Below are 11,171 nucleotides of genomic sequence, written 5' to 3' on the forward strand. Positions count from 1 at the left end.
TCCTTTTCTGTATCTCCATCCTCGCCTTCAGAATTCTGGGCTCTCTTCTCCTTCATACAACGTCTCCAGTGGGACTCCTGTGTCCAGCAAAAGTGAAACCCCGAAGAGTTTCAACTACAAGGTAATTAAGAGAATCAAAGTCAGATGGCAGCTGGAAATTGTACTGGCCCTTAGTTTGTGCTTTTTTCTCCATTTTGGTGCAAATTTGCCCACATCTGTGAGAGTTTGATTGATAACTTCGTATTAAGATCTGTGCAGAAAATGGAGCTGCTGACCAATGTGTAAAATACCAGTGATTTTGCGGTTTTTGTTTACTGAAATATCGTTCACTTTAGTTTATCTAAAAGCAGCAGCACTGTTGTGTCTTGATGACTTGAAACTGGGCGGAGTCAAACAATCCCTTCGCCAGAAAATAGTCCCTGGGGAAATGTTTCCTTTACACAGGCAATTATCAGTCCTGTGGTTTATGAATGTTGATGACTTTGTTAGACACAGAGGCAGAACATTATAAGGTGGGTGTTTCAACCAAAAATTCGGATTTGAAAATTTAATTATATGTTGCAGAATCTTCAATGCCCCCACATGATTTCCAGGACGGTTTGTTGCAATATAAAATCTGGTTAAATTGTAGGAAATGGGCCCACCATTCAAAATCACTGGTATGGTCCTTTAAATATTAGCCCATGTCTAACAATGTATGTATGAAGTTAACTTACATTCAACACATTGCCTTCCCTTTCACCCACTTTGGCCCTCTCTTCTTCTCTCTCTTTGCTTTTTCTGCTTTCACTCATTTCCTTTCTCTTCTTACCTGCACCTTTACACTCCCCTCCTTCTCTTGTCCCCCTTGTCCCTCTCTTGCTCCCCTCCCCTTGCTCTCCTCCCCTTCCTTCTTTCCAAGGAGGATGAGGTGAGAGGAGCGTCACTGAGAGAGGAGGTTGAGAAGCTGCAGGAGGAGAAAAGCATGTTGTTGGAGACAATCAACGACTTGAAGCAGATCGTGGAGCAGACGGCAGTGACCGGCACTGAGCCTGAAGCAAAGGTGAGCTGCAGCTTAACAGCAAGGCGATGACTGTTTACATGGAGTGCCGTGAAGCTTTTAGATCAGAGAGAAATCAGAGAGACAGAGGGCTGCTTCTGCACTGAATATGTTTGAGTGAAGGCTGCAAATGGAGACAGATTTCTGAAATGGTAAAATCACTGTAGTGATACATTCAAATAGGGGCCAGGTCAGTTAGCCTATTCTAATCTGAGATATCTATGTGTGATTACATTATTTGGAGTCACAATGGTAAAATCTTACTTTTAGGATGTCAGAGACTCTCAGTAAGGCAGCGTGTTGATGAGTTAGATCTAAAAAAAATTTGCATAACAGAACAAAAGTGCAGAATAGTCAATGCACATTTTAATATAGTATCTCCTTGGACTTTGTATCCAATTTACCTGTTCTTATATACACCACCAGTTTCTTAAAGGTCTTTTCTGGTGTTCAAATCGACACTACTTTCCTAAAACAAGTGACAACACACAACTCTGCACTGCTGATCCTCGTCACCTTAGGCATTCTTGAAGGAGGTCTAGCCTAACCTTAGGACGTGTTACAACCTGTTTTGTTTTTCAGCTGGTAGCTAGTGGTCCTGCTCATTGCCTTTTTGCCTGTGTGTGTGTGTGTGTGTGTGTGTGTGTGTGTGTGTGTGTGTGTGTGTGTGTGTGTGTGTGTGTGTGTGTGTTTAAATAGGCCGAGCAAAGTTTTACATCAACGTCAGCTCTTGTTTCGGCTCTGCAAGCCAAGATCACTGCTCTTACTTTGGAGAAACAGCAGCTCACTAACTTACTGAAGGTAAGGCCACTAGTGCACAAGCTGGCTCGACAAACAGTGTTTAACTGTGCTTTCCCATGCGTAACATGACCGACGGAAACAAGTCAAACCCCAAACAAACAAACACACTCAATGTAAAGTAAGGCTGAGCAGTATGGTGAAGAAAATGTGGTGATTTTACAGATATTACGATTTTGATCTGATTCACGATTTTGGTAGGAATGGTCATTTTTGCACCGTAATGCTTGATTTTTACTGGCGTCTGTACCAAACAATTTTCTTCAGAGTACAATTTGTACACCGGGGCATCTCAGTAACACTACAACACTTCATTCATAATAATATCACATATTTTATCTTTATCAGAAAATTACAGCTCTTGTCATTGCACTTGGCCATATTGCGATTTCGATGACATTTTGATTAATTGCTCAGCCCTAATGTAAAAGCAGTAGTAAAAGTCCAATGACTACTGCACATGTTCCATGTAAGAAGTGAAATAATCCAATTACAGCACAAACATCTGCAACAAAGCATCTACAGAATAACAGCATTTAGCAAATTCACTGGTGTAGTCATAAATGCAGGTAATACATGTGTTGTTGTTAATAATTTAATTGCTTCGCTTTACCCATTTCACCCTGAATCACTCCATTCTTTCCCCATCTTGTAGAAACGTCCATCCCTCCAAGGAGGTGAGGACCTGAAGGAGACCAGTCGTCCAAATAGCATGGCCTCCAATTCCTCCTTCCACTCCACGCAGGATGATTTTGATTTGCTGCCACAAGCCTCTTCCTCCGGGCCAGTGGAAAGGGAAGGATCGGATGTTTCAGGAAGTGTGGCCCTCAGACAGGAAGACAGAGTTGAGGAGGACGAGAGTGAAACTGGGAGGGAAGGGAGCAAAGAGGAGATCAGGCTGTTGAGACAGGCCCTAGAGAGCGTTCAGACTAAATTACTGGAAACCCGAAAGGAAAACCGCTCCCTGCAGGCTCAGCTGAAACCTGGTGTCGTCTCGGAGAGAAGCAGAGAAAGAGAGGAAGATGAAAGAGGGAGGGAGAGAGCAAGAGAGGAAGAGTTGCTGGAGAGTCTCGCAGAGCTTCAGGCTAAACTGACAGAGACCCAGGAGAGGTACCACCAGGCTGTGGAGGAGGTGCAGGAGCTGAGGGCACAGATGGGGGGAGAAGGAGGAGGAGGAGGAGAGAGAGGAAGTGACTTGGCAGAGAAACAGGAAGTCCAGAGAAACATCTCTGCTCTTGAACATGAAGTGAAACAGCTGAAGGCCCAGCTCGCCCAGTCAGGATCTGAACAGGAAAACGCAGCTCAACAGATCAGACAGCTGGAGGAGGTGCTTCGGAGGGCAGAGGAGGAAAGAGAGAGTGTGAAGAGAAAAGAACAGGACGGGAGGACAGGACAAATTGAGGAGCTGTACAAGGAGGCACAGGAGGAGATTAGGATGCTCCAGGTAAACATCAAATCTCTACAAAACTCTGAACAAAAAAGCACAAATAAATTAACTTCAACCTAATTTTCATCACTGTCGCTCATTCATTTGTTCACTGTCTTCTAAAACTGATATTTTTCTCACTCAGTTTCATTACATTTCTCATTTCCCTTCCTGCTGTCTAGGAGGCCTTAAGGGGTACCGTGCCTGTGGAAGCAGCAGCCAAAGACTTTGATGAGATGAAGGCTGAGCTGAACGAGGTAATCGCTGGGCTGCAGCGCCGCCTGCTGGAACTCTCACACTCCTTCAGTGACACTAAGAGCCAGCTGAGTGCTGCACAGAAGCAGCTGGCCGAGGCCCGAGCCGAGAGCAGTGCAGCCTCCTCTTCCTCCTCAGAGCAGCAGCAGCAGCAGGTGCAGCTGCTGAAGACCCGGCTGGAGGAGCTGCAGACGTTGTTAGCGGAGACAGAGAAGAAATACTCGGCCGCTCAGCAGGAGATTTCAGTCCTGAGGCAGGAGGCGGAGGCTCAGGCGCAGGGCTCTGTGGCCCTTGCTGACCACACTCAGGTGGTGTCGTCGCTAGGCAATGCCATCAAAGAGCTGGAGAGCCAATCAGAGGCCCTGAAACAGCAGCTGTCCCAGAAGACCTTGCAGTTGGATGCTCTTCAGAACAGGTGAGAGAGAAAAGTCTGATGGTTAATGTAAGCCTGAAAAGTCGGATTTCAGATGTACTTGATAGATGCTGCTACTTGTACTGCCACTGGTACTATTACTGTCACTTCCACGCAGTGGCAGTTTTGTCACAACAATGAAAATACAACAAAAATTAATAACACCATAGGCCTAACAGCCCACTCAACTCTTTAGAACCATATCAAACTGCCAAAACACACAATAACAAAACTATTAGACAGCAGAATAATGAGAACAATAGCTTTCCAATTTCTAAAAATGACTGAAACACTGTGTGGAACATATGTTCCTAGACATGGTCTAAAGGGACACTTCACTCATAATGCAGAATTTTTGTATCATGTCTGTGGAGATTTTACGATTTTAAAATCATTAAAATAGTTAATCTAAGATTATCCTGTGAGCATGTTGCAGAGATTAACCCGGGGCACAGGAATGCAAAAATCCAAGATAGTTAATGTGTTGAAAATCTCCCATCAATATCTTCATGCTGATACTGAGCTGCAGATAGCTGTCTGTGCTCCACCCACCAATGCTCCCCACCAGATACTATAAGTCCTCCTCATTTCTCTCACTAATGTAGCGGAGGAGTCATCAGATCAGGTCCTGAGGTGGCATGACCTCAGCTGGGTTTGAAGTCACAGGACTAGTGTGAACAAATGGGTCACCATGTTTCCTTTGGGGTCCCATGCTGATCTATTTTATGAGCCAACAAATACACTGGAATATCAGTATTTCTGAACTAAAAATACGTTGCCTATCAACATTTAGGCTTGGCTGAATGTTTCCTTGTCACCTCATTAGCCACCAAAACTACTTGGTTAAGGTTAGGAAAAAGTCATGGTTAGTGTTACAAAATGGAATCAATCATTCACTAATAAAAGAAAAATGGCTCTTGCTTGACACAGGAATCACATCTCAAGCAGGCAAATTCCTGTTGGTTGTACCATTCACAACCACACCTGCCTCTTAATATGATTTTTTTTTCTCTTGCTTTATACTGTGTCACGAAACTTGAAAGTGTGACATTTAGACAGATCCTTGGTTTGGAGAAGCGTAAAATGCCAGCATTTTCTCCTTGCAAATGGGCTAATTGTGGCCTGTCCGTGTGAGGAGACAGTGATCTTGCCCATCTGTATTTTTCTTAGTTTTCAGGACAGCATTTATGACAACTGAAAGGATGCCAACTGTCGTTAAACTTCAAAGAAGAAGAAGGAGTAGAGCGTTTATGACAATTTTGTTCAGTGAAAAATGAAAGAATGTGTTGATCTCTGTGCGATAACTGCCACTTCCCCTGCCTTTTGATCACGGTGAGAAACTCCCGAGGGCAATGCATCACTGTGTTGACCTTCAAAGCTGCTATGTTGTTTGGCAGTAGTACTTCACAGCTCCCCAGCTTTTGCACAGTGCAAATCACTGTCATTACTCACGATGATATGAAGAGGAACATCCACTTGTGAAAGTAAAATATAGGTGGGGATTCCTGTTTTATTCCTGCTGCATACTTTTCATCTCTGTCATGGCCATTAACACAAGTTCTTTCTAAAGTGTTGAGTCAGTAGACATAATACTTTTTGGGTAATGATATGTTTGCTCTTCCAAATTTATCTTCAGAGGCCTTTTACAAATAACTCTGAGTTTTTGGACACCGTAATTCTCACATCAGTCAAAAGATCTTAAGGTTTCAAAATAGAAAACTCTATAGACCATTAATACAAGCGATAACAGAATCTTGTATTTTGAGAATTTTAATGACACATTACCATTATTTATGCTGACATACTGGTAGCTTATGTGTCACCATGGTTCTTGATAATAATAACAGCTTTATTTGCATAGCACCTTTCAAAACAAAGTTACATTCTTGTGCTCATTTCACAAAAAGGCTGCCCGTGGAGAAAGACATGACCCCAGATGATTCAGTCTCCCGTCTGGAGCACGACACCATGAAAGAGGGACTGGAGGGGGAGGTGAGCCACCTCACGCAGCTCCTCCAGGGGGCCCTGAGGAAACAGGACGAGATGGCTCTGGAGGCTGCCGCCGCATGGCAAGAGGTGAATAAAACAGGGGGGATGTGGTGAGGAAGGCAGGACATGGGAAGAGAAACAGGCCCTTGAAAGGCTAGTTGGATTTTTAAATGTGGAATGTGAAGAGATAAGGATGAGAGGAAATAAGGAGGAGGGAGAAGAAGGAAGATGATGGAAAGACTTGACACACTGAATTCCTGTATTTCCAGTATTTTATGTTTTCCATATTCTTACTTCTTAGCACTTTTGCAATGCAATCTCATTATTCTGTCAAATCTGTTTACCCATATTTAAGCATCTGTTCTTGCAGTTATTAGTGTGTGAATGGGTGAGTGGGTGGGATAGAGGATTATGCTTAGAATTAACAGTTGAAATGTCATGAAGTATACAAAGATCCAACATTACAGCCAAAACTAGGGCAAAAATGTGTCAAACCAAAAACTTCCTAGTCAAACCATACCCTCTCTCACCACCACTAAAAAAACCCTCCTGACTGTTCTTCCTCTAACCCCATGTATCCTTCATATCAAGTACTCCCTGATGCTTACTTTGCCATCCTTTGTCTGTCAGGCGCGAGAAAGTCGTGCAGAGCGAGAGGCGCTGCAGGAGCTGGTGATGTCCAGGGAGAAGGAGAACCAGACCCTGACCTCCAGGCTGGCTGAGTCCCAGGACGCTGTCTCTCAGCTCAAACAGCTGGTGGAGAATCACGTTAGCTCAGAGAGAGAGAAGAACAAGAGGGTGAGTGATACATATATAGTTCACTCATTTTATCAGCCTAACATGTTAATAGTCTCAGTGTCATGAGGGTTACGTTGTTATTATTACTATTAGTGGGAGTGGTGGTAGTATATTGTTAAATATTTGCCAAGCTTAAAACAATCTTATTTTCTTAAACTTTCCCTTTTCCATTTCTTAAACTTTTTAATAACCAAATGTTTTTCTTCCAGATAGATGACCTGTCCCGGGAGGTGGGGAAGTTGAGGGATGCCTTAAACAGCCTATCACAGCTGTCCTACAGCTCTGGATCCCCCTCCAAGAGGCAGCAGCAGAACCAGCAGCTCGAGACGCTGCAGCAACAAATCAAACAACTGCAGTGCCAACTAGCAGTAAGATTTCTTTTAAATACAACATCCATACAAAACTTTCCTTGTTTTTTTAATGACCCCCCTCCAGTGAAAATCAAGTTTTTAACTTTGCTAACATGTCCATGTGGAGTTTTTTTTTTTATATGCTATAAGATGTATCAGGAGCAAAATAAGCAGCCAATGCCATGGCTGAGTCAACTGACAGTATTGTTCTCTCTATAACATTAGCACCAGCCCCGCCAGTCACTGGAGTGTTTAATTTTCACAAACTCAGCAACACCAACTGGAAATGGCTGCTTCACATGAACAATATTGATGTAACTCAGAGATTTGCTGAAGAAATACATTTTTAGATTCATAGATTATCAAATACGATACAAGTTAGGAGCTGGAGTGCGAGCAAGCAGGAGGGTTAGATCCATTTAAAGGCTTCATGTTGATTGGTTGAAACAGATCTTCCTGAACAGGGCATGCATAAAGGTGCATAAGCCTTAATTGGGTCATGTGTGCAAGAGTAGAGCTGAAACCAAAACCTGCAGGTTGGGGAACACTGCTGTAGAGTTACATTTAAGCATTTTTAAGGCATCAAGGGATGTTTTTTTTTTTAACTGGAACTTGTTTAAACAGTTGCCTTTGTAAACTTTACTCCAGAGATTCTAACTTCCCTCACTGTTGTGTTTGTCAAGGAGTCCAAGAAGCAGCACCAGGAGATAGTGTCAGTCTACAGGATGCACCTCCTCTATGCTGTCCAGGTACGTCCAGACACTATTTAGCTTGTGTTCATTTCCTATAACAAGTTCAGTCATCGTTACCAATGATTTCAGTTTTGCATGGACTTTTAAAGGGACACTTCAACCATAATGCATAATTTTTATATCAAGCACCAATTTTGTGCTGCTCTCAGTCTTAGACTAAGTTTCGTGATAACCTTATATTCTGAAAACACCAGCAGTCTCTGATCCAATGGAAAAAGCTGGGGCTGCGCTTTTACACGTTTACAACAGCAAAACGCTTTCAAAAGTGCTCTTTAAAAAGTTCACTGTTAACCACTTTTGCAAAATCATCTCATGTGTGATTTGGTCCATTGGATCAAAGAGGGCTGGCACTTTTGGAGTTTTTTGTAAAGGCTTGTGAGTGAAATTGTCTTTATCAGGCATTGAAGATGGCATAAGGTGAGAACTTGATACAAAAATGATTATGGGTGAAGTATCCGCTTTAGCTAAAAAAAAAATGGATTTGATTTGAAAATTAATATCAGTGCATTAATGTATTTGTTTGTAGTCAGACCTACTAAGTATGTTCTGTGTGTGCTCCAGGGTCAGATGGATGAGGACGTCCAGAAAGCCTTGAAGCAGATTCTGATGATGTGCAAGATGCCAAACCAAGCCAAGGAAGCCTGCTGAGACACACTGGGCCTGGTTTCCCAAAAGCATGTTGTCACTGAAACAAAAGCTGAACTGCCGCTGCCAGCTGCATCCATCACCTCATTTTCCTCCTAAACTCCCAAACTCCCAAGTTCCTGGTGCCGAGTACAAGCAAGCCTGACAGCAAATTACGCCTTTGAAGAACCTGGTTCCTGTTGGCATTTTGTTACCGAGCAGTAGGTTTACAATCAAAAGCCTGTGTATTGTATGGGCACATTGTTGTTCACTGACTTTCAGATGCCATTTTTGACTCACTTTCTAAGTCAACCAATAGCAAAAGGTGATCTTACCACTAAGATGCTTTGGGGAAACCCGAGTCCAGCACCTTCAGCATACAGATACTGTACAGCTGGACATTCAGGAAACGTCTTGAGTGTACCAGCAAAACTTATTATAATTGAATTAGGCCAAGTATGTTCACATTAACACTATACTGTAAGTGTGCAGTATCCCTAAACCTGTGTGTGCAGTCAGATGTAAACACATGGGGGCACGCTGAGAGTCAGCAATGAAAACGCTGAGTTTGATTTGGTTAGTCTCTGTTACAAAGTCTGTTTGGAGCAATGAAGTACCGCTGCTGTCGATAGTATCTATTTTTTATGAATCAACAGTGTTAGTTCTGTTTTACTTGTCAAAATGTTTCATTGTTGTCCACTTTTTCTGGATACAACCTAAATTATTTGCAACTTGATGCATGTGACTTTGCTCAAAGCAAGCCCAAAAGTCAGACAGTTGTGTTTCTTTTTTTTTTCTTTCTTTTTTTTTTTTTTTTGGCCGCACTTGTATGAAGAAATGCATGATACTGTTTCTATCACTATTTTCCTATTAGCACAAACATTTATTAAAAAAAAAATATTTTATTGAATTGTATCACCATGTCATTTTTTTCCAAGTTACTGTAAGAAATGAACAATGAAGAGGTGTGATAGGTAGATTTTTGATGGCCTTTTTTTCTTTTTCTTTTCTTTTCTTTCTTTTTTTTTTTTTTTTTGCAATAAATGAAATGCTTTTCCAGAAGTATATTAATGCACTATGATGTCTAGTGTCACCTGAATGTTTAGTTTGTGTATCATATGCACATTTCTATATGGGGTTAAAAATGATTGATTTAACATAATGGAAAAACATACATATATTTTGGCTCTAATACCTAACAACAGGATGGGATCAGTATATAATCAGTGGCAAGAATGATATTATAGTTCTTACATTTCATATCTTCTCGTCCAGTCTTTTTTGGTCTTCTGTTCAACAATCAGTTACTTGAAAAGTGAACAATACGTGTATGCTGAAAGCCAAACAGTCAGTTTTGCATATGCTTCTCTCTCCTGTTGTGTGCCTGCAGTGAGGACGGTAACCAGAGAACCAGACAATATTTTTCTGGCTTCAAATAGAAAATCACTGACACTCGCGTTTTTTGTTGAAGTTGATAGCCTGTCATGTCAACCGACTTTATCATACCAGCCTGTTCATTTATCACCATTGATGGTTTTCCTGTCTTATTTTGGGGAAAGTTCTACCATTTACAATGTTACTTTGTAGGTACGGATTAACACTGTACAATATTTGGGATTAGATTTCAACTCCAAACTCCTTTGCCTTATTAGTCTGAGGTGATCAGCGTGTTCACAACCATGACCCTTAGATATCACCTTTCTGCTCGTAATGTGCATGACACTAAAGCTCTGAACCCTGACTAAATCACTTAGATTGATTAATTTTGTTAATTTCATGTCTGCCTCCTCCACCTTCTCTCACTCAGGAACTTTGTACTGAACATAAGATTTTTTTTAGATCCTGAGTAGAGGCCTAGCTTGTCTTTGAATGTGTCCTTTTGTTGCTTAGTTTGTAGTCCATCATCCTGACTTCTCTCTCAGCAATGCAGAGAGATAAATAGGCCTTGTCTGAATTGTCTTTTATCAGCAAAGGGATGAGAAGGAAACAACTCTCCTGATGGTTGTTTCTTTATCAGTTGTTTTGTAGTGGAAAAAAACAAGTTTGGTAATTGCAATTTTTTGCCCACATTAAATACATTTTGAAGCAATTTCCTTGTTTCTCTGTGATTTCTTGTTTCCTGTGTTCAGTAGATCAACACACATAGAGTAATGATCTGATTATTTATTGTGGAAAACATGATGATGTTTAAACTTTTATTTATTTATTTATTTTTTCTAAATAGTATTGTTATAGCATGCAGCGCAGAGTGATCAAGACAGAAATGGTGACAGGGCCCCTGAACTTTTCATTTCACAAATTGAATTCATTGCACCCCCGCGACCCTTGTGAGGATAAGTGGTTTAGAAGATGAATGAATGAATGAATGAATTCATTGCATATTATGTAGGCTAACAAAAGCAAGAGCTGCAACTTTGTCATCTGAAATAGGTCAGGAGACTTCTTAGTTCATTCAGGAGCCATTATTAAAAAAAAAATGATTATAATAAAAAACCCGACTTTTGGCAGGTGGGAGCAAGGTATGATCGAAGAGGCTGTGAAAGCCACTAGATGGCAGCCTCAGCCTACAGAGGATCTCTCAGTGCTGTCATACAAAGTACATTTACTCAACACACTGTACATCTTCCTTTCTCTTACAGTAGGACTTTAATAAGAGAAAATGTTTTCACGGTAACACCAGTAACTTCAGTCAGTCCAAGGGAGCAGAAATCATTTCAAAAGTGAGGAG

At 41.5% G+C, this 11,171-nt stretch overlaps 1 protein-coding gene across 2 annotated transcripts in view; it reads left to right on the forward strand.

Moving 5' to 3' along the window:
• The window catches only part of rai14 (retinoic acid induced 14), a 52,826-nt gene extending 42,323 nt beyond the window's left edge, over positions 1-10,503 (forward strand). For both annotated transcript variants that reach the window (XM_030066060.1, XM_030066061.1), the window contains 10 exons: positions 32-121; positions 902-1,042; positions 1,739-1,840; positions 2,493-3,281; positions 3,446-3,933; positions 5,838-6,006; positions 6,550-6,717; positions 6,927-7,085; positions 7,751-7,816; positions 8,381-10,503. In XM_030066060.1, the coding sequence (XP_029921920.1) occupies positions 32-121; positions 902-1,042; positions 1,739-1,840; positions 2,493-3,281; positions 3,446-3,933; positions 5,838-6,006; positions 6,550-6,717; positions 6,927-7,085; positions 7,751-7,816; positions 8,381-8,467 (2,259 nt within the window). In that variant the 3' untranslated portion in view covers positions 8,468-10,503. The remainder of the gene's footprint in view (positions 1-31; positions 122-901; positions 1,043-1,738; positions 1,841-2,492; positions 3,282-3,445; positions 3,934-5,837; positions 6,007-6,549; positions 6,718-6,926; positions 7,086-7,750; positions 7,817-8,380) is intronic.
• Positions 10,504-11,171: the final 668 nt, after the last annotated feature.

This window comes from Myripristis murdjan, chromosome 12 (genome assembly GCF_902150065.1).
Source record: "Myripristis murdjan chromosome 12, fMyrMur1.1, whole genome shotgun sequence".
Taxonomy (NCBI): domain Eukaryota; kingdom Metazoa; phylum Chordata; class Actinopteri; order Holocentriformes; family Holocentridae; genus Myripristis; species Myripristis murdjan.